The sequence below is a fragment of the Hordeum vulgare genome, chromosome 1H (genome assembly GCF_904849725.1).
Source record: "Hordeum vulgare subsp. vulgare chromosome 1H, MorexV3_pseudomolecules_assembly, whole genome shotgun sequence".
Classification (NCBI taxonomy): domain Eukaryota; kingdom Viridiplantae; phylum Streptophyta; class Magnoliopsida; order Poales; family Poaceae; genus Hordeum; species Hordeum vulgare.
Genome location: NC_058518.1, coordinates 469325300 through 469350201, shown reverse-complemented (window position 1 = coordinate 469350201; position 24902 = coordinate 469325300). Strand labels below are relative to the sequence as shown.

The following is a 24902-nucleotide window of genomic DNA, read 5'->3' as shown; positions in this document are numbered from 1 at the left end:
TTCCGGGAGGCCACAAGCCTGCAGGGTGCGCCCTAGGGGGGTGGTCGCGCCCCCTGGCTTGTGGGTCCCCTGCAGGCCTCCTAACCCTATTCTTTGGCCTATAAATTCTCAAATATCCCCCCATCGCTAAAAAGAGCCACGAAAAAACTTTTCCGCCGCTGGGAGCCTCTCTTCCCGTGAGATCCAATCTGTGAGCTTTTTCCAGTAATCTGTCACAGAGGGAATTGATCACGGAGGGCATCTACATCAACTCCATTGCCCCTCCGATGATGCGTGAGTAGTTCACCACAAACCTACGGGTCCATATCTAGTAGCTAGATGGCTTCTTCTCTCTCTTTGATCTTCAATACCATGTTCTTCATGATCTTCATGGAGATCTATTCGATGTAATACTCTTTTGCAGTGTGTTTGTCGAGATCCGATGAGTTGTGAGTTTATGTTCAGATTATCTATGAATATTATTTGAATCTCTTTTGAAATCTTATATGCATGATTTCATATCTTAGTAGGTATCTTTGAGTTATTGGATTGGTTTGGCCAACTAGATTGGTAATTCTTGCAAATGGGAGAAGTGCTTAGTTTTGGGTTCAATCTTGCGGTGTCCTCACCCAGTGACATAGTAGGGGTAGCGAGGCACGTATTGTATTGTTTCCATCGAGGATAAATAGATGGGGTTTTCATCATATTGCTTGAGTTTATCCCTCTACATCATGTCATCTTACTTAATGTGTTACTCTATTCTTCATGAACTTAATACTCTAGATGCAGGGAGGAGTCGGTCGATGTGTGGAGTAATAGTAGTAGATGCGTAATCGTTTCGGTCTACTTGACACAGACGTGATGCCTATATGCAAAATCATTGCCTTAGATATCTTCATAATTATTCACTTTCCTATCAATTGCTCGACAGTAATTTGTTCACCCACCATATTGTTTTCCTTTATGAGAGAAGCCTCTAGTGAAACCTATGGCCCTGGGTCTATTTACCATATTATACTTTGAGATCTATAAACCAAAAATACCAAAAATATCTTGGTGCAATTTATTTCCTTTTGTTTCCGCAATCTTTTATATCTATCTCTATCAGATCTCATCCTTGCAAATAACTCTGAAGGGATTGACAACCCCTTTTTAGCGTTGGGTGCAAGAGTTTGATTATTTGTGCAGGTACTACGATTGGGGCCTTGCTTGTTCCTCCTACTGGATTGATACCTTGGTTCTCAACAAACTGAGGGAAATACTTATCTACTTCACTGCATCATCCTTTCCTCTTTAAGGGAAAACCAACACAAGCTCATGAGGTAGCAAGAAGGATTTATGGCATCGTTGCCGGGGAGGATACATAGCAAGATCAAGCCTACCAAGTACCCATCACAAACTCATCTCTTGCATTTACTTTATTTTCCTTTTGCTTCTCATTTTCCTCTCCCCATTCACCAATTTGCCATTTTAATCGCCTTTTTCTTGCCGTGTCTCTTTTTGTCTACTTGTGTTACCATGTGCATTCTATTTGCTTGCATCCTTGCTTGCCAAAAATCTATTGATATGGATCCTCATCCACTTGCTAATCTTTTCAAGAGATCCAATTATGATGAACCAATTGTGATGAAGTGTTTCACGATGTTTCCTTGAATGAAAAGCATCATTGCAATGATATTGTTATAAATTCTATTAATATCAATTGTGCTAATGATATGCAAACCCACAAGCTTGGTGATGCTATATTTGATGAGTTTTCCATTACCACTACTTATTGCAACGATCATGATTGGGGTGATAATGCTTCTTATGATCTTGATAATTTTAATACTCTTGATGAATATGATATCGAAAGTGGGTTTTGAAGAGTGTCAACTTTAGGTAAAAAGAATCCCACATATTTGGAGAGTGTTCAGCCTTATGATTATTTTTGATAAAAGTGGGTTTGGAGAGGTCATGACTTTAGTTAATGTTAATCCCACTACCTTGGAAGATTGTAAGACTTTTATGCATGTGGATTATGAAAATAATGCTTTATGTGATAGCTATATTCTTGAATTTATTCATGATGCTACTGAAAATTACTATGAGAGAGGAACATATGCTTTTACATATTGCAATAATATCAAGTTTCTTCTCTATGTGTTGGAAATTTTGAAGTTGTACTTGTTTTCCCTTCCTATGCTAATTGATTCTTGTTCTCATAATTTGTTTGCTCAAAAAATACCTATGCATAGGAAGTAGGTTAGACTTAAATATGCTTGCCATGTGATTCATGATGCTCTGTTTATGTTTCAATTTTTTACCTTTATGCGAGCGTCATTGAAATCGTTATGCCTAGCTAGGGGCGTTAAACAATAGCACTTGTTGGGAGGCAACCCAATGAATAAATTTATTTTTGCTTTTTGCTTATGTTTTTGAGTTATTCACACATTATTACCTCTGTATTAATTGTATTTTCTTGATTAGTGTTTGAGCCAAGTAAGACCTTTGGGATGGTCTACGGTGTTTGCAAGTTGATTTTGCTGAAAAACAGAAACTTTTGCTCTCGGTCCAGGAATTTTGTAAATTCACTGGAACATTATTTTGATCTGAATTTTTTACACAAGATTAAATTACAAATTTCTCAGACTTTCCTATTTTTTCAGAATTTTTGGAGTTACAGAAGTATTCCAAGTAAACAGATTTCTACAGACTGTTCTGTTTTTGACAGATCCTGTTTTCTTTGTGTTATTTGCTTATTTTGATGAATCTATGGGTTGTAGGGGTATGAACCATGGAGAAGTTATAATACAGTAAATATTACATAAATATAAATAAATAATGAGTTCACAAAGTACCTAAAGTGGTGATTTATTTTTCTTATACTAACGGATCTCATGAGTTTTTCTATTGAGTTTTGTGTTGTGAAGTTTTCAAGTTTTGGGTAAAGATTTGATGGACTATGAAATAAGGAGTGGCAAGAGCCTAAGCTTTAGGATGCCCAAGTCACCCCAAGCCATATTCAAGTATACCAAAGAGCTTAAGCTTGGGGATGCCCCGGAAGGCATCCCCTCTTTCGTCTTCAATCCATCGGTAAATTTACTTGAGGCTATATTTTTATTCACCACATGATATGTGTTTTGCTTGGAGCATCTTGTATGATATGAGTCTTTACATTTTAGTTTGCCACAATCATCCTTTCTGCACACATCTTTTGAGAGATACACGCTGAATCATGAATTTATTAGAATACTCTTTGTGCTTCACTTATATCATTTGAGCTAGGTAATGTTGCTCTAGTGCTTCACTTATATCTTTTAGAGCATGGTGGCATGGTGTTTTATGGAAATTATTAAACTCTCGCACTTCACTTATATTATTTTGGTTTAGGTATGAATTTAGTCCTAATATAATGGGCATCCAAGAGGGATATAATAAAAACTTTCATATTAAGTGCATTGAATATGATGAGAAGTTTGATTCCTTGCATATAGTTTTGAGATATGAAGATGGTAATATGAGAGTCATTCTAGTAAGTAATTGTGAATTAGAAGAAATACTTGTGTTAAAGCTTGTGATTCCGGTAGCATGCACGTATGGTGAACCGTTATATGATGAAGTCAGAGCATGATTTGTTTAATGATTGTCAACCTTTGTGTGGAGGTCGGGATCACGCGATGGTTAACTCTTACCAACCCTTCCCCAAGGAGCATGCATCTAATACTTTGCTTCGATAACTAATAGGCTTTTGCAATAAGTATGTGAGTTCTTTATGACTAATGTTGATTTCATGGATTATACGCACTCTCACCCTTCCACCTTTGCTAGCCTCTCTAGTACCGCGCAACTCTCGCCGGTACATTAAACCCACCTTCCTCAAAATAGCCACCATATCTACCTATTATGGCATTTTCATAGCCATTTCGAGATATATTGCCATGCAACACCACCGTCCCATTTTTATGACATGCACCACCACTTCCATATTGCATATAGAGTCATATTTTGTTCTAGATATCGAGTTGTGATCTTTAAGTTATAAGTAAATAAAAGTGTGATGATTTTCATTATTAGAGCATTGTCCCGTGTGAGAAAAGGATGATGGAAGCTATGATTCCCTCACAAGTAGGGATGAGTCTTCGGACTTTACAAAAAAATAAAAGAGGCTAGTGAGTCCCATAAAAAAATAAAAGAGGCCAAAGAAGCCCATCCAAAAAAGGAAGAAAAAAATAAAAAAAAGGAAAAAATGAGAGAAAGAGAGAAGGGACAATGCTACTATCTTTATTTCACACTTGTGCTCCAAAGTAGCACCATGTTCTTCATAGAGAGTCTCCTATTTTGTCACTTCCATATAACTAGTGCAATAAAAATTTTGCACAACCACTTAGTTTCCTTTTTGAGCTTTCATACACTTATAGCTCTAGTGCATTTGTTGCATGGAAATCCCTACTCACTCACATTGATATCTATTGATAGGCATCTCCATAGCCTGTTAATATGCCTAGTTAATGTGAGACTATCTTCTCCTCATTTTTTGCAACCTCCACCATACTCTATTCCACCTATAGTGCTATATCCATGGATCACGCTCATGTATTGCGTGAGAGTTGAAAAGGTTTGAGAACATAAAAAGTGTGAAACAATTGCTTGATTTTCATCGGGGTTGTGCATGATTTAGATACTTTGTGTGGTGAAGATGGAGCATAGAGAGACCATATGATTTTGTAGGGATAACTTTCTAAGACCATGTTATTTTGAAAGGGAGCAATTGCCTTATTAGTACGCTTGAAATATTTTTTTATGTCAATATTGTACTTTTGTTTTGAGTCTTATTGATCTGAATATTCATGCCACAATAGAGAATATTACATGGATAAATATGTTAGGTAGCATTCCACATCAAAAAATCTATTTTTATCATTTACCTACTTGAGGACGAGCAGGAATTAAGCTTGGGGATGCTTGATACGTCTCCAATGTATCTATAATTTTTTATTGTTCCATGCTATTATATTATCTGTTTTGGGTGTTTTATATACATTAATATGTTGTTTTATATTATTTTTGGAACTAACCTATTAATCTAGAGTCTAGTGCCAGTTTCTGTTTTTTCCATGTTTTTGAGTATTGTAGATGAGGAATATTAAAGGGAGTCCAAACAGAACAAAATCTCTCGAATGATTTTTCTTGGACCAGAAGAAACCCATAAGACTTGGAGTAGGGGGCAGGGCACCTACCGGGAGGCCACAAGCCTGCAGGTGTGCCCTAGGGGGGTGGCTGCGCCCCCCTTGTTGTGGGTCCCCTGCAGGCCTCCTAACTCTATTCTTTGGCCCATAAATTCCCAAATATTCCCCCATCGCTAAAAAGAGCCACGAAAAAACTTTTCCGCCGCCGGGAGCCTATGTTCCCGTGAGATCCAATCTCGGAGCCTTTTCCGTTAATCTGCCGGAGAGGGAATTGATCACGGAGGGCATCTACATCAACTCCATTGCCCCTCCGATGATGCGTGAGTAGTTCACCACAGACCTACGGGTCCATAGCTAGTATCTAGATAGCTTCTTCTCTCTCTTTGATCTGCAATACCATGTTCTTCATGATCTTCATGGATATCTATCTGATGTAATACTCTTTTGCGGTGTGTTTGTCGAGATCCGATGAATTGTGAGTTTATGTTCAGATTATCTATGAATATTATTTGAATCTCTTTTGAATTCTTATATGCATGATTTCATATCTTAGTAAGCCTCTTCGAATTATTTGTTTGTTTTGGCCAACTAGATTGGTAATTCTTGCAATGGGAGAAATGCTTAGGTTTGGGTTCCATCTTGTGGTGTCCTCACCCAGTGACATAGTATGGGTAGCGAGGCACGTATTTTATTGTTGCCATCGAGGATAAATAGATGGGGTTTTCATCACATTGCTTGAGTTTATCCCTCTACATCATGTCATCTTACTTAATGCGTAACTCTATTCTTCATGAACTTAGTACTCTAGATGCAAGCACGAGTCGGTCGATGTGTGGAGTAATAGTAGTAGATGCATAATCGTTTCGGTCTACTTGACACGGACGTGATGCCTATATGCATAATCATTGCCTTAGATATCTTCATAATTATTCACTTTTCTATCAATTGCTCGAGAGTAATTTGTTCACCCACCGTATTATTTTCCTATGAGAGAAGCCTCTAGTGAAACATATGGCCCCCGGGTCTATTTTCCATATTATACTTTCAGATCTATAAACCAAAAATACCAAAAATATCTTGCTGCAATTTATTTACTTTTGTTTCCGCAATCTTTTATATTTATCTCTATCACATCTCATCCTTGCAAATAACTCTGAAGGGATTGACAACCCCTTTTTAGCGTTGGGTGCAAGAGTTTGATTATTTGTGTAGGTACTAGGATTGGGGCCTTGCTTGTTCCTCCTAGTGGATTGATACCTTGGTTCTCAACAAACTGAGGGAAATACTTATCTACTTCGCTGCATCACCCTTTCCTCTTCAAAGGAAACCAGCGCAAGCTCAAGAGGTAGCACTTGCCCAAGATGGAGAAGGCAGCACGGATACCCCCGGGGTTGAGAAACTCCGTGGGGAAGGAGGCAGCCGTGAGCAGGACGCAGAATCGAGGGCGTTGTGGCATGCGCCCGAACTCCTGCTCGCGGTGCAAGTCGTTTCGAGCCCCTCATGGGGATAAGGTTGCCGCTGCATGGCGACCTCACGCTCCGCGAACGAGGCAAAGCGAAGGTACATGACCCCGACGGAGGAGGGGACGACGTCAACGAAGAGGTGGCCGACCTCCCAAGCAAGGATTGTCTGCACCGCCATAGTCGCGTTGATGAAGTGAAAGAGGGGCTCGATGGAGAAGACAGCAAGGCGCATGGACGCTTCGTACTCGCCCTCCGGCATAAACACTTCAACGAAGTTGGGCCTGTTGGAGTCGTTGCCAAATGAGGGGGCACCAGAGGAGACCACCGTCCTAGAGGATGACGAGCGCGGCGAAGAGCTGCTTGGCGATGGCGGGCCGCGGGGCAGCAAGATCTCCGGGGGAGGCAACTAGGCCACCGCGGGCTCGGGGTGATCCCACGAAGCATCACCATCATAGAGAGGAAGTGGCGATGCCACGATAACGGCAGAGATGGACACATCGCGGGCTGGATGGGGGAGTCGGCCCCAATGCTGCTGCAAGCCCCGTCAAGACGACGGGGCAACAGAGATGGGGGAACGCCTCCGTTGCGATGCACAGCCGCCAGTAAGGGCATCTAGGCACGTCGATGGGGCATAGGCGGTGGTGGGGGAGGGGTGGGGGCGGAGGGGCAAACGGCGGCACGGGGGGAGACCGGGGGCTGGCGTGGGGGCTCCGTTGGACAGCTACGCAAGTTGGCGCGGTGACTGGACCGACTGCACCGATGGGACCGGACAGGGTCGCGGCAGTCCTTTAGAAAGTGCCTCGTCGAAAGGCACCGGAAGCACCCGTTGAGAGAGACGGTATGAGCGTTGAGCCTGACGACCCACCGGGTGACTCGCCCGGCGACGTTGCTTCCAGCGCTACGCTGCCCAGTCGTGCAGTCCACCCCACCTCCGCTGCCACATCCGTCTCCTGCGGGCCTTGGCCGTCGGGCCGGTCACCGTCGGGGGCCGCGACGGACCGCGGGTACGCGTCCTCGTATCTCAGTTGTCCCCCGTCCTGGCTCGATCTTCCATGCCCGCACGCTCCAATCCATGTCCCATGGGGTCTCCTTTGACCCTGTCGCCTCCCCCCTGTTTGTGCCCGGCGTTGTCTGGGTCACCCCGCCGTGGGCTGCACCCTGCTTCAACATTGTCGACATCTCATGCATCATGTCCATCTTCTTGTGTGGGACCTCCGAGAAGCTCGTGCGCATCTGAGCATGAGCCCCTCGTATTCTTGGTCCCGGTTGCGAGTCCGGCGCTGGCGCGGGTAATGGTCGCCGCCGGCGTCCCGTCCAACGCCTCTGTCAAGCTCGTCCTCCAGGCCTCCATTGGCGATGCCCGCCTGGCTGCTCGGGCCCTCCCACCTGCCGCCCCTCCTGTCTTAACTGCGAGGGCTAGGCGTGTGGGCCGACGTAGCCTTTTGGCACGTCGTCGTCCCATCCCTCCCTCGTCCATGCTGCCCCCGTTGCTCCCGCTGCCTGTGCACGTGTTTGCGTCCGGATTGCCCGACGCCGAACCTGCTCCCCATCCCACCTGTGTCGCTGTTGGAGGGAACCTCCCGCTGCCAACGCATGGGATGGCCGCCTGCATTGACTCCCCGCATTCAACACCCGTCAACCTCTCATCTGCCGCTCCGCGTCCGTTCCTCCTAGCCCTCTTACCCCCCCCCCCCCACCCCCACCCCCACCCCCCTCGGCACCCACCGACCGCCCCTCCCGGGTCAGGGAGTTTAGTATTTCTCTTTGTACTAAACCATGTCATAACTTTCTCCTTTGTTTTGTTTTGGTCGTGTGGGATGTGTGCCGATTATTTTTCACACAAGAAATGATTTCTCTTCAGAAAAGAAGTATATAGAGCATCTAAATAAAATAATGATATGGCCAAGAATCAAGCCAAGCTTACCCAGTAACAGAATAATGTATCGTCTGATCTCATGCGCCATGCATATTGGCTAAACTGAACTATCGGTCAGTAAACAATCACAACTGCTGTGCAATATATACTCTGCAAGTAGCACAACCACCTCCGCCAGAAAAGACATCTGCAACAGCCAACAGAGCAGAAGAATGGCGAGATTAGAAATAGTGACAGAGCCACAGCGATGTACAGTTCTTCTCGACAGATCAAGGTACTTTGGGTGCAGTTTTTCCACCTTGTTAGGTTTTGTATAAAGTTTTCCTTTTTGAGATCAATGTAGCTGAGAAAATAGTGTCTTTTTGGAACAGTTTTGGTCCCAATTTGCAAGTGAATGTAGCTGAGAAAATATAGTGTTTCTTTTGGACAATTTTGGTCCCGATTTGCTAGTGAAATTTGCATTCAAACGTAAGTAAGATGAATGCATTCTTACCGTCGGCTTGGAAGAAGAGGAGAACTCTGACGTCGCCGGCGATGGGCCAAACGACGTCCGGTCGAACCCGAGGTCGTACACCGACGTGCCGTTGGGGTAAAACAGCCCGTAGTTCCTCTCGGACGCCGGCCCGGACTTCATGTTCTCGTTGAAGAGCGCGAAGACGAGCACGTCCACGGGCACGTCCGGCCTGAGCGGCGTCCCCTGGCCCGCCGCGACCCTCTTCATCAGGTTCCCGTTGTACATGGCGGCGTTCTGCACGGTGGCGCCCACCTCGTCGGCGTCCCCGTCGGACGGCCACCCGGTCTCAGAGATCCTCACGGCGACGTCGGTGTGCCCCATGGCCTCCATGGCCGCGTACACGGCGTCGATCTGGGCGTAGAGCATGTTGTCGTAGGTGAGGTTGGTGCCGGGGTCGCGCGCGCCGGGGTTGGGCTCGAACAGCACGTACGGGAGCGACACGCTCTCGGGGCTCGCCTTGTAGGCGAAGAACGGGTAGGCGTTGATCAGGAACGGCGAGCCGACCTTGGCATGGAAGTCCAGCAGCGGCCTCACGTACTCCACGAGGTCCTCCCGGAACGCGCCGGCCGACGGCGGGTAGCTGCCGGCGAGCACGTTGACGGACTGGGACGTCGACACTTTGACCTGGCCGTCGAGGCCCAGGTCCACCAGCGCCTGGTGCACGGCCTGCATGGCGGGGAGGAGGCTCTGCATGGCGGCCGTGTCTGTGCCAGAGAGCACCTCGTTGCCCATGATGACGCAGGTGATGCGCGTGTCCGGGAGGAAGGGCTGCACGTTCTGCGCCACCCAGGCGCGGGCGTTGCCGGCGTCGGACATGTTGAGGAGGTCGCCGTTGCTGACGATGAACTCCACGCCCGTGCCGGCGAAGGCCGTGAGGACGGCCGGGTCGGCGTCGTAGAGCTTCACCCTGTTCACGTTGAGCGACCGAAGGAGGTCGGATACTTGGGTTGGGTGCGGGAGGTTGTCCGCTATCTGGCCGTAGTTGATGCCGAACTTGAGTGGCGCCGTCGCCGCCGATACAATGCCATTGTTGGCTGCCGTCAGCGTAGTTGCGGCGACACGCCCCAAAAGAGAAAGGTCAGATACGTACACAGCTTTAGATGTACTCCCTTCGTTTCTAAATAGAGTAATTGTCATTTTTAAGATTTAACTACAAACTACATACGAAGTAAAACGAATGAATCTACATTTTAAATTATGTCTATATACATCATTATATATAGTACGTAGTAAAATCTCTAGAAAGACAAAAGTATAGAAACGATGGAGTATAAGACGTTGAAATAAATTTTATTCTGAATGGTGGTTATATAAAATTTGACTGAAGAGTTTGCATTACGTACTAACTATATGATGTGAGGTTCACCTTGCGAGGTCAACGATCATAGCAACAAAATATCTACTGATGACAAGATGAATTTTTTTATAGGAAACAAAATAAGTCTCCACGTCATGTAAACTGGCTCGTAGTAATGCTTTCGGCTAGGAGATCATTCTCGATCAGAAATACACAAAAAGAATAGGGATGCACACGCAACCTGATGAGAAATATCAAACGGAGTGTCAAAATCAAATGTGCATGATTTCAATAGGGTCACAGGGATGATGTGGATCATTTACTGTTTTCGCTGGGCAATGCGGAAAACTCGTTGTCTTCTCCGTCAGGGACACGTTGGACAGCCGACTGAAAATATGCTAAACTGATCCGTGTGGACAACGACCCCATAGAAGAACAATCGCTCGTTTACATAAAGAGAAAAAAAGAACAACCGCTAGCTAACAAAATGAAATGCAGTGGAATATACGGAGACAGCTGGTTTGCATGATCCCGTCAGGGTCACCGGTCTCGTTTTCTCCATGCTCGCGTTTGCAAGCTTTTTTTTTTCTCTCTCGCACCAGTGTTCAAAAACTGGTCATGGCAAAAACAAATACGTTCAAAAACTGGAAACACACACACAAAAAAAAATGAAAAACAGGAAACACAAATGGAAGGACGAAAAGAAATTTAACTCGAGCAATCGTGCTGCAAAATGAAAAAACAGAAGGTGGGTGCCATGCATGCAATCACATGCAGCTAATCACGCTCGAAAGATGGAAGGAAGGGAAGCGAGGGACGGGGATAGCTACCTGAGAGGAGCGAGAGCAGGAGGCAGAGCAGGAGCGAGGAAGAAGACGAGCCCAAGGAGAAGAAGAAGCGACGGGCGCAGGTCATCATCGTCTCCATTGGCGCGTCGTTCCTCTTCCTCTGTCTGCTGCTCCCTCCTTCAATTCGGAGCGACGCGGGAAGAAGAGAAGAGAAGGCCTCCGGCCGCCCCCTGTTTCCCTGCGCGTTTATATGGGACCGGTAGCAGGCTCGCTCGGGGCGGCAGGTCGGATTACGCACGTACGCGACGTATCCTGCAAGTGCTAGCTAGCGTCCAAAGTGCAAATCGTGATAGGCCAACAAAACACCCAGACGGCCTCACGGCCACCACTCGTTTGCAATTCCAAACACACACGAGTCATGATCGATGCTCCAAGTCTGGGTTTTTTCTTCAAGTGCAAAAACCCTATGTATTTTCTGACAAAAGGCGGAGCAAATGAATACAAAGCATGACCAACAACGCCCCCCATAACCCTAGTTTAAAAAACCGGACCGGACCGACGGTCGGGCTGTAAAAAACCGAAACCAACAGCCTCATCGGGTTTTTAAGCTAATAAGACCGTTCTGCAATCGAACCAAAGAAAATCGGTCGAACCGGCCGGTTTTCTGGAAAACCAGTAAAAACCGGATCACTAGCCGGAAAAACCAGGAAAATATTTTAATAGAATTTGGGAGAAGTGGGATTCAATCACAAGTCGTGTGGGCAATACGCGGGCCTACCCACAACCCTATAACCTAGGCTATTTTGTTGTCCATTACATGAAAATAATTTTATTTGATCATTGTTTCACACTATAACATTTATTATTATTTTTGCTTAAAAAACCGACAATCGAACCGGTTAAATGACGGTCCGACCGGTAAAAACCTGAACCGACAACCTTTCCAGATCGATGTCCGGTTCGGTTTTTTAAACTATGCCCATAGCTAGGTTGCACACAATCAAATATCAACAATTTGACAGAACGAAATAAAAAATCAACATGTTCGCAACCCTATAGTCATATAAGGCCGACACTATGTCTTAAGTTGAAGGAGACGGTGAACTGATCCGGAGATTATATTGTCATTCATGTTGAATAAAACCTCTGTAATTATCGGTTTCAACGCATACACACCGCATTGAACAACGGTTGATACTTTACCCGGTGTAGCGTAGAGACGACTAATGAAACAAGCGTGCACAATGGAAAATAACCAAAAACTCAATGTATGGATCCGTTTTCAAGCTACATATCTAATTAGTGAACAATTTAGAATTTATTCATGTATTTCTCTGTCGCGGGAGATTTTGCTTCATCTGTGTACAATTACAGAAAATCAACGTTTGGCCGTAGCTGGTGATGGTATGCAGTGCCGTCCAGTTATATGCCTGATCTATGTTTCCTGCTCCCGGATGGCTCAACGAGCCCCAAAGCGCGGAGCCCTGTGTGCTGTTCATGAATAATTACCTCTGGGAGGATTGAGAAAGCAAGAACAGTTCTCGCGAAGGAAAACAAGCAGGCGCCACACGTCGACCATGCTTGTTGCAGCTGCTGCAGCCTTGTTGGAGCCGGTGAAGGTCGCTGAACAGTATTGAAACTTCCGCGTCAGCACGTCACATCGTATAGGGAGCTTCACGGCCCAAGAAGAGAAGGAGAGGAGAGATAGATTGGTCGTCATCTCATCGAGACCGCAGTTTTGGAGCCAGACCGGCCTCGCTGTCTTTATTCGATAGTTGTTCACACTTGCGTGTGGCGGAACTTCAGAACCGGAATAATCGCGTGATTTCCTTTGAGCGAGAACGCCGTAAAAGGAAACTTCCTTCGTTTTACAAAGGAAAATTCAAAGCTTGATTTGTTTCTAAGTTTTAAAAAATCGATTGTATCATCGTTTCTTCAAAACCCGATTGTACTGCCCAATACATTGCGGCCGTTCCAGTGGGTCTGCTTGTCAGCAAGATCAAAGAGGAGCGCTCGTTTTGGAGCCTTGCGGGAGCTTAAGCATTTGTGGAACATTATGCGCAAGAGTGACACTTTGTAATTTGGCCTTGAACTCTAAACCTTCTCTCTTAATCAATAAAAAGGCAAATATTTTGCCAGTTTCAAAAGGAAAAAACATATCGGCTGGATTGCTGGAAGGAACCTCTACCGAATAGTTTCAGTTAGGCTTTGTTCGGTTTCACAGGAACCAAATCTCTAGGAGATTAAACCCACCCAGGGATTGTGTCATCTGCACCATGTCATCCAATCCCTTACCAAAAAACCCTTTTAATCCTTGTACAACATAGTTTGTTCGGTTAGTCTCAGCAACCTCCCATCGCAGGTGTACGCTGCAGCATCAAATCAACCAGACAGCCAGACCTTCTAACATTAGCCTCTGTACCAAATCAACCAAACATCACACTCATCAAACTTGCTATAAAATTCATACATGCGTGCACCAAATCAACCAAACATCATACAAGAAGCTTGCCAGAAGTTGATAATTTAAAAGAAAGAAGATCCAACTCAATTAATACAACATGCAGTCTGAATATTTATAGGTCGAAAACGGCACTAATCAACAATAGTGTTAACTGAAAGATAGAGCATGAACAGAGCCGCCTTAGCCGGAATCACCGTGTTAACTGAACAGCTCAACATGCAGAGGCCAGAGGACAGGTTAACAAGACAATATCCTCTCCTTTTGCTGCGAGGGGAAACAATACTCGTATCAATCAAAGTTTAAAAGCTGCCTTCTTACGGTGTATTGTTTCGCGGTTTCCGCTGTACGAACCAAGCGATTTAGCTTCATCCGTTTCTAAATATAAGTTTTTTTAGAAATTTTACTAAAAGACTACATACAAAGCAAAATGAGTGAATCTACACCCTAGAATATGTTTATATACATCTGTATGTAATCTTTTTATAAAACATCTAAATAGACTTATATTTAGTAACGTGAGGGAGTATAAAATACAAAAGGCCAGAGTTGAGACTTCTGAACTCCTTCCGTCACATTCAAGTAACCAAAAACAGTATGCAAACAGAGGAGAGGCCAAACAATTCCTAAAGGAAGTGACCCACATAAGGATGGCAATGGGTAGGGTATGGGCAGGGTAGAGCAATACCATACTCATACCCGTATAGTTAATGGGTATAAAATTCTATCCATACCTATACCTACGGATATAAAACTTTATCCGTACCCATACCCGACGATTACCTGTACCCATTGGGTACCCAGCGGGTAGAACAAATAATACACAAGTTGTTCACAATTTTACACTCACTGATAGCATATTTGACACAAATTTGAATTATCTTGCTCGATAAGAGGTAGATGAGTACATGACCATGAGCAAAATTAAAAAATCACAACATACTCACAAGTTAATAGGAGTAGATGAGTCACGTGATAAATTAATGATTAATTGACGATAACATAACATTACTTAACATTACTTCACAAATGGGTAGGGTATGGGCATACCCATGGGTACAAGGCTATACTCGTACCCTACCCATGATTTAACAGGTAGGGTATGGGTACTACCTATGGGCATAAAAGTGTGCCCATACCCTGCCCATGTAGGTACGATACCCACGGGTATCCGTACCCGTGGGTAAAATTGCCATCCTTAGACCCACAAGTACAACATGTTTTCTCAAGACTCCCAACAGTGTATGGTAGTTCGAATTGCTGCAGCCTGAACAAACGCAGTTTCAACTGATAAACCATTTTACATCAATTATTGCTCACAACTCATATAGAACGATCTCATCAAAAGACCGGACTGATCGCCAGGACACCTAGCCATCTCTACATAACAGAAGGTAACCGAACAACGAATCCACCATGCAGCTTCAACAATTGTGTCACAGAAGCTTATGTGAGGCCATTAGTAGAGTTCCTCCTCTTGGTGGGTGTGAATGACGCAATCCGCCTTGGGGTATGAAATGCAGGTCAGAAGGTATCCCTCGCCCATCTGGTTCTCATCGAGGAAGGAGCCCTCCGACTGATCGACCTCCCCGGTGGTCATCTTGCCCGCGCAAGTGGAGCACGATCCGGCGCGGCAAGAGAATGGCAGCTCCACCCCGGCAGTTTCAGCTGCCTCGAGAATGTAGGTGTCTTCAGGGGCCTCAAACTCGTGCTCTTCCCCGTCCGGGCCTACGAGCTTCACCTTGTGCACGGCAGTCGCAGACACCCTGAACTTGTTTGACATCCTTAGGCCTGGCAGGCTTGGCGTTTGCTTCGAGTAACCGATGAAGGAAGGGGTCCTGATCGCTGGAGCAATGGCCCGGGAACCAGCCCCAGATTTAGCAAAGGACACTCCTGGAGCAGTGGCGGTTGACATCTTGCTGATACCGAAGAAAACACAAAATGAGTCAAAATAAACCATGGAAGTACAGTTGAAAGCATCACAACTTTTTGCACCGTCCTACAATTATACAATTACGATTATCTCGTACTCATGCATATGATCACAGCTCCTACTGTCTGCAAAGCTCAAGATTGACCCATTCCCCACATGGAACATCCACGGGTACACGGTACGGTATCAGTGCGATTGTCTGGTAGACCAACACCAAATCACCGCACCAATTTCGTAAAGCAGTTCAAACTAGAGGGCCCCTGATAACCTAGCGCAACTGTAAGGGTGTCTTGTACTGTACAAAGGCTTGGTCTGGCCCTACAGTTGAGAGTTCAGCATGGTATGCACAACGGGTAGAGTGCTACGGCCTACGGGCCGAAGGAGGAATCTGTCGACCAGGCACAGATCCGGCGACAAGACGGGCTCGCCTGCCGCCGGCTCGCCGCGACATGACGCTGGAGCCGGGGGCACGTCACAACAAAGGCGGCGATCTACGGCCGCAAGCAACACGAACGACGGCGGCGGCCGAGCGGGGCGCGGGGTTGAAGCGGAGAGGGTGGCGGATCGACGGGTGCGTACCTCCTCTGGGCCTTCTCGGCGAGACGGGCGGGGGCAGTGGAGGGGACGGCTGCGGGGTACGCTGATCTCGCGGGGGAAGGTGGAGGCGGCGGCCGGTTGGACTTTGGGATCGCGAGATGGTGGTGTGTGGGGGTGGGTGGTGAGGTGGCCAGCACGCGCACGGCGTCTTATTAATAGGGGACGAGAGGAGCTCTGACTGCCCGCTGGCCCTGGCTGCCGCCGGGGCACGCGCCTCTTCCTTCCTCCCTTGCGGTGGGCCGCGGCTGGCTGCTTGGGCGAAAGGCCATCGACCTGGAGCAAATTTCCCTCTTCTTCCGTCGAGAGAGATGGGATCATGGCTCGAGCAGAGTTTAGTTTACGGCCGTGATGGAGGCTCTGAGTGATTGAGATTAGGCGGCGGCTCTTCCTCGGCGTGGGACGCGCCCCTTGGCACGGCCCAGGGGCCGGAACCGGCCACCGGCACGCTGACTGACGCCGGGGACCCACGGGCTTCCTTTTTACGACACAAGCACCCCCAACCAAACGAGGCGCAAAATCGCATCCGGCAGAAACGCGAAGCGGAGTGCCGCGCATCATGCTTGCGTTCAGTGCAAAGGTGCAATGCATCCGGTACGGTACGGGTCAAATGCATCACAACAGGAATAACAGATTTTTTTTTTCTTTTTTGTTTATAACCACCAGGTAGAGACGGTGTGCTAGAAGGACAAATCCGCTGCATCCAAGTGGACTTTTCGTTTCGCGGGAAAATATTATATTAACATGGGTCGACACAATCAACCAAAAGTCTACGGTACAAATTGTTGGTCTCAGCGATCTGGCAACTGTTGATTAGGCCACATCGTGAAGAAATACAGCACAATCACGTCGACGTGTCGGTTTTTGGCCCCGGCAATGACAATCAGCACGAGCATCGGTATCACAGGCAGCATCCTCTGGTCTGGTGCTCCGGTCGAGCTACCGAGGACCAGGAGCCAGGCCATGGCTACCAACTGCGCAAAAACGTCGGCAAACCTCCTGTGGCGATCAAAAGCATAGTGATCCTTCTTCCATCGCACAGACTGACTGGTGCGATGCGATGCAACAAAGCGGCTCATACATACATAAGGGCACTCCGACGGCCGGGCGCAGTGACCGGTACAACACACAGGGACCAAAATTAGATACACGCCGCATTCATCTCACTTGACATGCAAAACCACCAAACCTGCAACATGGATGAAATCATATCAGCTGAACAAGCCAAGAGATGATCATCTTATGGGAAAATACTAATCCCTCCGTTCCATATTAGTTATCGCTGATTTAGTATAAATTTATAATAAATGAACGACAACTGATATGCAACGGAGGGAGTGGCTTGGTTTGATGCAGGAAAAGGACTGCTGCCCATTAGGTTATGTAAATATGCAAACCAAGATATAAGATGCATGAACAGTACCGCTAGCAAAAGGTGTACAGTGCCTACAAAAGAACGTTAAATTAATAAACTTGATCGATCAAGAGTCTGTGAGCAACAATGTTGCCTACAAAAGAACATTGTCGTCATCATGGATGCTTTGAGCCAATCTTTTCTATTGCCTTGATTCATATAGAGCAAGAGCGCGAGTCTGTGCGCTCGTCCACTCATGTTCGTGGAGCAGACTTCGCAGGGTGCCTCACTTCTATTAAGAAAGACCCTCGGTGCTAATGTCCATGGTAGATTTTTTTTAGTTCACATATAGTGCAGCTTATCTTCCGTGTCGTCTTAATTGACATAATGCAATGGTAAAAAAAAAGTGATTGTTTATGATATTTAATATTCCCTCCGTCCGGAAATACTTGTCATAGGAATGGATGTATCTAGACGTATTTTAGTTCTAGATACATTTACTTTTATCCATTTTTGCGACAAATAATCCCGGACGGAGGGAATATTAAAGAGTATACAACAGTGGTGTTTTCACTTCCAGTTCAGGTGTGCAGATTAACACTAGCTAGTATTTGTGATGGAACATAGATGCTAATACAAGAAGAATACACAAACTAAATTTTTAAGTGCTCCATTCCTACTCAAGTCTTTGATATCACAGCTGCAAATATAGTGTGCTTACATGAATCACATATCTGTTTGTTACTACGGGATATGGGCGATTTATCTGAATGCTTAAAAAGAGAGACGAAACATAGCAGCATGCACAAAATTACTCACCAAGGACAGCAAGTGCAACTAGTAATGATGTTGCTACAAAAAGTTGAGGGTGACTGTAGCGTGTAGAATATTCAGATCTACTTAATGTTCTCTTGATAAGTTCAGGCCAGCAATAGATAGTCTGCAAGGAGCAACAACAGAAGGTCATTGCAGGGAAAATTAACATACAGAAAGATTATATACAAGAACTAACAACCTAAAACGATGCCTGGATTGTAATATGTAAACAAACAGAAAATATAGTGGATAATAGCATACCCTTCCTGATGTACGCAGGTTGAAGGGAGGTAATATATTGCCATTTCTCAAGCCATCAACTACTTCTCCATCTTTCCTCCTCTTTGTAAAGCTCTCATGGTCTCTATTTGTAAACCATAAGTTTCTCATAAAACCACGGTACTGACTGCTCAGTTTGTTCTTGTAACGGTGGCTCGTACCTAGCGAATCACCAGCATCCAAACTATACAAAGTGCTACCATTATGATCTCCTTCGGATGCACTTTCTCCACGTGAACATTGCAATTTGGATGCTCCTTCCAAATCATTTCCTGAATATCTGAGTTCATGTGTCGTATGTTCTTGGGCAGAATGATAACCATTCACCATAGGCGGACTGTCGATCTTAAGTTCAGTAATTTCATCTGTATCAGTGGAGTAGTATGCATGACTATGTGTGTTGCCACCAGAAAGGAAAGATGCCAGCCCATCTCCATCCTGTTCACTTGAGGAGTATGGAGATTTTGGAGTTCTACTGAAATCTGTCCTAAGAGTCTTCAAGCTTTCTTCCACCTCAGAAATTTGCTCAGCTATAGCTCTAATGAATTGCCTAAATTTTAAGATTGCATTTTCCCTTGAAGTTGACTTGTCAGCGAATGCAGCTGCATTCACCTCCCTCTCAAATTGCTCTAACTGCCAGAGTTAGGAGAATAGAAGTTTTATTAGAAATGCAGGTAACTCAGAAACATGGACTATTATGGTCAAATATGGAAAGCTCGATTGTTTGAACCTGCCACTTGGTAGTTCCGAGAGCAGTAGTCACATCTCTCTCATACTGTATCGGTGCATGAAGTTTCGCATCTGAAGCATCATCTTGTATAACTTTCTTTTCATGCAAAAGCAAGCGGTAAACACCCTCCATCCTGTACAACAACCCAAAATTAAATCCAACGAGTATAGTCAGAAAACTACATAACACGCATTCCTTCCAGTATTTGCGAAAGATCTTTCATAACCTCTAGGACACCGGAGGTACTCTTAATACTGTATGTGATTGCATACTACATAATTTTTAGGCGACATTAAAAAATATAAGTACCTCTTTACGAGGAAACATAATAGTTTCAGGTATGATGACTGGGTCAAAGCATGATGCATTTTGTGTGCCTATATCCTTGCTATAACTTTTTTCTAACAAGAGAAGGGCATATATGAGCATGGCGTTTTCTTAATTGTAGGATTGCCAGCTGGTCAGGCGCTAGCATCCATGGAATGCAGAGATTATCTTTTAACAGTCCATAGGAAAACCGTGTTGGTTGGGAGAATAACAAGAAAACCGTAACTATTAGTTTCTTTAGGTCGGTGTGATACACAGTAATTGCAGGATACAACAAGCATATGGAGTAGAAAACGTTACTCAGCCTCTGTAAACGTGGAGGCACATGGTGATGAGTGATGAATAGCTTGTACTGTACCACATTAGCATAGCTCTTTAATTAGCTTTCTGTTATAAGGCAAGCTATATGATTCGAACAAAAGGCGCGCACCAGAACCTAATTTGACAGCAACGATACTACCGTGGCCTGTATGTGCATCTAACTCAATGAGTAAGCTACGGAAACCTGCCAATAATTTCTGGTCGAAGTCAGCCATGATACTTTGGGGATTCACCGAAAACACGGGGCCGGGCCGAGAGATCCCCGAGCTCCCCAACTCAGAACCCGCACCGAATTCCCCCACAATGCGGCAGCGATATACGGCGAGACAGGCGACCGGCGGAATTCCGCCGGCAGGCGAGCGGATCAAGGAAGGAGGCGAAGGGAACAAGGCGAACCTGTCGGCGGAGTCCTGCACGCACTCGGCCGCGGGGAAGAGCGGATCCGACTCCCAGCGCCCGAAGCCCTCCGCCATGGAGCGAGCGGGATCCGGCCCGCCGCGAGCAGATTCGAATCCGCGGGAGCGGGGGAGGAGCACGCAGAGGCGCTGGAGCGCGGACGGGGGGGAGGGATTCTCCGGTTGGTTGGTGGATTTCTGGTTCTGGAGGAGTGGTTTTCTGTTGCGTTCCTCGTCCCTCCTCCTGCTTCCCCCCTTCCCTTTTCCACTTTCGTGCGCCGTCTATTTGCTCTGTGGGTGCCTGCCTGCCTGCCTGTGCGCCTGGGTGGCTGCTTTGCAGACGAGCGCCCGTGGTAGCACAAAATTACTCCTTGAGGATCGGCACGGCACGCGGCCAATGAGTTGCGCGTGTTGCGTGCGCGTCAGTTGCGGATTAAAATAGGAGACTGAGCTGCCTCCACCACCTTCCATGTGATTCACGATTCAGGCACGCACTTGCTGGTCGTGACAACGCAAGAGAAAATGGCAAGAGATCGCTGCATGTAGTACGAGTAGCTGAATTCTTCACCTCATCTTATTTGAACACGATATACGAGATCATGGCCTCGATGTAATCCAGCCATCCAGGAACAAGCAAGCTCCGAACAGAGCCATCTGACGGCTGACAAGAGACCGCCATGAATGGTTACACGCTGATACGATACGCGTTTCATACGCACTCTAATGCTATCACACACACGGTCTACAAGTCTATATCGCCTAAAGCTTGCAACCAGAGGAAGCAAAGAAGAAAGACATGGTAACTACGAGTCTACCGCTACGAGAACTGAGAAGCTCATGACGCTGGGGAAAAGAAAAGAAAAGAAAAAAATGCTCTAGCCTCTGGAAAACCCTGAACGCCCTTTCCGCTGCAGGAACTCGGGAATCTGCAGCTTCGGGCCTTCGTCCTGGGAGGGCGAAGAGAACCGGGAGCCGCCGCGGCCGCGGTTGCCGTCGCCTCCAGCCTGACCATCCAGGATTCACATTAGAACACCGGCCTCCCAAGTGAGCAGAAAGTGGTCGATGGGACGCAAGAGGGTGTACCTGCGCGGGCCGGCCTTCGCTTTCCTCCTGGCGCTTGAATCCAGTTGCAATCAAAGTAATGCTCACCTGAACGAACGGGTGGTACCGTCTTGTTAGCACATGCGACGCCATGCATTTACCAGGGTGGGTTTTAACGGTTTTAAAACAAATTATAAAATATGGATTTACTAGGTTAAAAGTAATTGCGGTTTTTATATATCCCTATCTGGACGAGGACACTGTCATGACGTGCGTTGATTACTTACCTGGCCAGTATATGACGGGTCTATGACAGAGCCAAATATTAGATTTGCCCCAGGATCGACGAGATCATATATCACTTCAGCTGCTGCATTCACCTACAAAAAGGATGACCAGCGGGGTTCAGGCCAAACATAATTTAGAAATAGCTTTTTTAGGCAAATTCAAAATTTTAGTGACGTTCTTCCGTGTTAGCGATCTCGGTGCAAGTTAATAGTTGCATTGGAATGAGGCCTGATTTAAAAATGAGGCCTTCTACATTAACTTAGCTGCCAAAGGTATCCATTTTAAAACAAATAGATTTGCTTAGCTTGTTATGTTGGTCACGATATAAACTAGAATGAATGCATAGCTGTTCTGTCTAACAGAGATTGTGTATATGATACCTCTGTCAATGTTAGGTCGCTCCCTCCAGTGATATTCCACACAATTCCTGTTGCTCTTTCAATACCAATATCAAGTAGAGGAGACTGTATGGCATTGAGTGCAGCATCTCTTGCTCGTGTCTTACCTGCAGATAGGCCAACAGAAACAGCGGGACAAAAGGGAGAGGGTAAGCGGTTGTTGGTGTGGCTGTGGGCATGCTCTGATGTCCAGAAATGCAATCTTAGCACGATTAGGAGTCAATATAACTGCATAAAGCCACACAAACTAACAAACACTCCCTCCGTCCCATAATATAAGAACGTTTTCGACACCAGTGTAGTGTAAAAAACGTTCTTATATCATGGAATGGAGGGAGTATATATTTACTGCTGTACAAGTAATAGTGAAACTTGTGGAGAAAATGAAGTAGTTAATTACATTCACTTATATTATTAGCACAATATCCTTAGGAGTCTCACAACAAGCATTAACTCTATATGAATGCAAGGCAGTATACATGTGCATGCAGCATTTGATGTTGAACAAATAAGGTTCCCTGAAATTTAACCTGTTGCTGTTCCAATCCCCATCAAGGATGAACCTGCATCTGACATAACTGATCGTACATCAGCAAAGTCAACATTGACTAAACCTGGCACCTGCAAGCAAAAAAGGGTAGCAGCAAATCACATGTTTAGCTGCATATATCAGGAAACTCTAGTCAGACTGAATATGTTGACAAAAACATAGGCTAAAGATATATGGACTTTCGGACTCATGACTTAGCATTGCAAATGGCACAAGAAGAAGACAGGTTGTGATGTTGTGTAAAGATAACAGCTAGAAACAATGGAGGGACGAAGTGCAATAATCAACAATGGCATTCTACTTTTATCCTGTTGCAGCTACTGGGTATAGATAATGGTCAAAATTAAGATACAATGATGTAGTTTGGATATTCCAAAGATGTGTATATAATGTTGGATCAGGAAAGAACTAGGAACCAGAGACAAAATAATAATAATTTAAACCCGCTGCGTACTGTAAAGGTGATGCTAACATTAAAAAAATGCTGAACAAGGAAATGGTCAAGGGAGATTGTTAATCCATAGTTACACGAGTGTGTAAACTGTAAACCAAACTTTGTTTTCTTAAGACATCACACATGCCGCTTCTTTGAAATCATACTCGAGAAATGTAAAATAGCTAACATGGGGTATAGCATAGTAGCATATTATCTTACAGTGATGATATCTGAGATTCCACGGACACCTTGCCGGAGAATATCATCTGCCAAATTAAAGGCTTCTGTCACAGGAGTATTTGGAGAAACAGCAGTCAGTAACTTATCATTTGGGATTACAATCAGTGTATCAACATTGCTTCTCAGGGCCGCAATTCCTTCTTGTGCCTGGAGTGCTCGCCTTCTTCCCTCAAATGAAAACGGAGTCGTCACAATTCCGACAGTTAAAATACCCATAGACTTTGCGATCCCTGCTATAACGGGCGCCCCACCAGTACCTGTTCCACCTCCCATTCCAGCCTGTAAAATGAATTTGAAGGTTCAAAGGTGACCAATAGAGCATATCAATTATCATATCCCTTTCAGTCAAAGCACATAAATGATTATATTTGGGTAAATGAATATGTACTCCAACTAAACATGTCTATCTAGAATATCGTTACTGTCAATTGAGTTCTAAAATCTCTATATTAGATGCCAAACAAGGTGTTGCAATTCACGACTAATACATCAATTAAGCAACAGCAAAAGCACGATTTGCACGAGCAGCTGGACGTACCGTGACAAAAACCATATCAGCTCCAGACACTGCCCTTTCTACCAGCTCCTGGCTTTCCTTGGCTGCATTCATGCCAATTTCTGGGTTCCCACCAGCACCAAGACCTCGTGTCAGTTCCTGGCCAATCGGCAGCCTATTTGCCGGGTCAATGGGTGACATCCTCATAGCCTGGAAATCAGTGTTCACGATCCAGAACTCCACCCCCTTCATGGAACTCTCAATCATCCTGTTCACGGCATTGGAGCCGGCACCTCCAACCCCAATGACTTTAATCCGGGGCTCATTGTAGCGGTACGCGATGGAAGCGTCTGCTAGCGGTAAGGTCTCAATTGCTTTCCCGAGACCCTGCTCCTTGCTGGGGGCAGCGATTGCGCCATTATCCTCTCCGTAGAGCATCGAGATCTCGGGGTGGAGGTCGTACATGGTGTCCTTGGTGGTGCGCCGGGGCCCAGATTGGCGCGAGTTTGCGGAGCACTCGAATCGACCAGGGCAACCGGCGAACCGCCTCTTTCTCAGGAAATGCGTCGCGCAGACACCACGAAATGTCTTCCCGGCCGGCGGCGGATCAAGATGGCGTGCCGGGTGTGCGCCGGCGCACCCCAAGCCTGTGGAGAAGCTCATACCTCAGGACCGATGCCCGATATTGCGAACGGGGTAGAGACGGCGGGGAGGCGGTGAGGTGGAGCGGAGACGGCGATGGAGACGACGCGGGTATGCGGCGGCCGGCCGGCAGCTCTAGGGCACGGGTTGCCTTTGGGTTGGCCGGCGGCTTTGGGTAGGTCAGAGGAGCAAAGGTGATGGTGGTGGGGGCGGAAAACCCTTTCTTGTTTTCGGCAAAAGCAAATGGTGGCTGCGGGGGATGTATTTTGATGGCTCGGATTCGCTTGCTGGGTAGACGGAGAGTCTAGATTTAATGACTTTGAATCAATCCAAATAAGGTAAAAATCTTTTTATAGGAAAACCCAAAAAAAAAAAAACATGATTACCGAGTCCGTGAAGATGGGTACCACTACAGCAGCAAATCCAAATGTCAACAACAACAAAAATGTGTCGATGCATTATTCACAAGGACTTGCACACGTGAGTGAAGAAATCTCTCGATACTTGTCGTGTGCT

General features: G+C 45.8%; 4 protein-coding genes across 4 annotated transcripts; all 4 read right to left on the bottom strand.

Annotated features, from left to right (window-relative positions):
* Window positions 1-8464: 8464 nt before the first annotated feature.
* On the bottom strand, window positions 8465-11350 carry LOC123415381 (glucan endo-1,3-beta-glucosidase 14-like). Its single transcript, XM_045106732.1, has 3 exons — window positions 11128-11350; window positions 8980-10034; window positions 8465-8673 (listed from the first exon to the last, which is right to left on the bottom strand). The coding sequence occupies exons 1-3, from the start codon at window positions 11222-11224 to the stop codon at window positions 8584-8586; spliced, it is 1242 nt and encodes a 413-aa protein (XP_044962667.1). The 5' UTR covers window positions 11225-11350; the 3' UTR covers window positions 8465-8583.
* Window positions 11351-14744: 3394 nt separating this feature from the next.
* Window positions 14745-16371, bottom strand: LOC123446246 (ferredoxin, root R-B1-like). The gene is made up of 2 exons (XM_045122923.1): window positions 16059-16371; window positions 14745-15465 (listed from the first exon to the last, which is right to left on the bottom strand). Exon 2 carries the CDS (start codon window positions 15459-15461, stop codon window positions 15006-15008), a length of 456 nt encoding a protein of 151 aa, XP_044978858.1. The 5' UTR covers window positions 15462-15465; window positions 16059-16371; the 3' UTR covers window positions 14745-15005.
* A 421-nt stretch (window positions 16372-16792) lies between these two features.
* Window positions 16793-20620, bottom strand: LOC123446236. The gene is made up of 5 exons (XM_045122914.1): window positions 20297-20620; window positions 19253-19385; window positions 18505-19155; window positions 18247-18367; window positions 16793-17262 (listed from the first exon to the last, which is right to left on the bottom strand). The coding sequence occupies exons 1-5, from the start codon at window positions 20371-20373 to the stop codon at window positions 17237-17239; spliced, it is 1008 nt and encodes a 335-aa protein (XP_044978849.1). The 5' UTR covers window positions 20374-20620; the 3' UTR covers window positions 16793-17236.
* Window positions 20621-20847: 227 nt separating this feature from the next.
* LOC123446225 (cell division protein FtsZ homolog 2-2, chloroplastic-like) lies at window positions 20848-24630 on the bottom strand. The gene is made up of 7 exons (XM_045122904.1): window positions 23787-24630; window positions 23228-23527; window positions 22553-22643; window positions 22005-22129; window positions 21624-21716; window positions 21379-21444; window positions 20848-21299 (listed from the first exon to the last, which is right to left on the bottom strand). Exons 1-7 carry the CDS (start codon window positions 24405-24407, stop codon window positions 21171-21173), a joined length of 1425 nt encoding a protein of 474 aa, XP_044978839.1. The 5' UTR covers window positions 24408-24630; the 3' UTR covers window positions 20848-21170.
* Window positions 24631-24902: the final 272 nt, after the last annotated feature.

What these genes read in the sequence shown, in the direction of transcription:
- LOC123415381 (XM_045106732.1), bottom strand. Translation starts at nt 11,224, where the DNA reads ATGGAGACGATGATGACCTGCGCCCGTCGCTTCTTCTTCTCCTTGGGC. An exon ending in CCTGCTCTCGCTCCTCTCAG is followed by an intron (nt 10,035 to 11,127) that starts GTAGCTATCCCC and finishes CGCTGACGGCAG; the next exon opens with CCAACAATGGCATTGTATCG. An exon ending in CCTCTTCTTCCAAGCCGACG is followed by an intron (nt 8,674 to 8,979) that starts GTAAGAATGCAT and finishes TGGCTGTTGCAG; the next exon opens with ATGTCTTTTCTGGCGGAGGT.
- LOC123446246 (XM_045122923.1), bottom strand. Translation starts at nt 15,461, where the DNA reads ATGTCAACCGCCACTGCTCCAGGAGTGTCCTTTGCTAAATCTGGGGCT.
- LOC123446236 (XM_045122914.1), bottom strand. Translation starts at nt 20,373, where the DNA reads ATGGCGGAGGGCTTCGGGCGCTGGGAGTCGGATCCGCTCTTCCCCGCG. An exon ending in GTGCAGGACTCCGCCGACAG is followed by an intron (nt 19,386 to 20,296) that starts GTTCGCCTTGTT and finishes GTTGTTGTACAG; the next exon opens with GATGGAGGGTGTTTACCGCT. An exon ending in ACCTGCGTACATCAGGAAGG is followed by an intron (nt 18,368 to 18,504) that starts GTATGCTATTAT and finishes TGCTCCTTGCAG; the next exon opens with ACTATCTATTGCTGGCCTGA.
- LOC123446225 (XM_045122904.1), bottom strand. Translation starts at nt 24,407, where the DNA reads ATGAGCTTCTCCACAGGCTTGGGGTGCGCCGGCGCACACCCGGCACGC. An exon ending in GCGACCTAACATTGACAGAG is followed by an intron (nt 21,717 to 22,004) that starts GTATCATATACA and finishes TCCTTTTTGTAG; the next exon opens with GTGAATGCAGCAGCTGAAGT. An exon ending in GCGAAGGCCGGCCCGCGCAG is followed by an intron (nt 21,300 to 21,378) that starts GTACACCCTCTT and finishes CTGGATGGTCAG; the next exon opens with GCTGGAGGCGACGGCAACCG.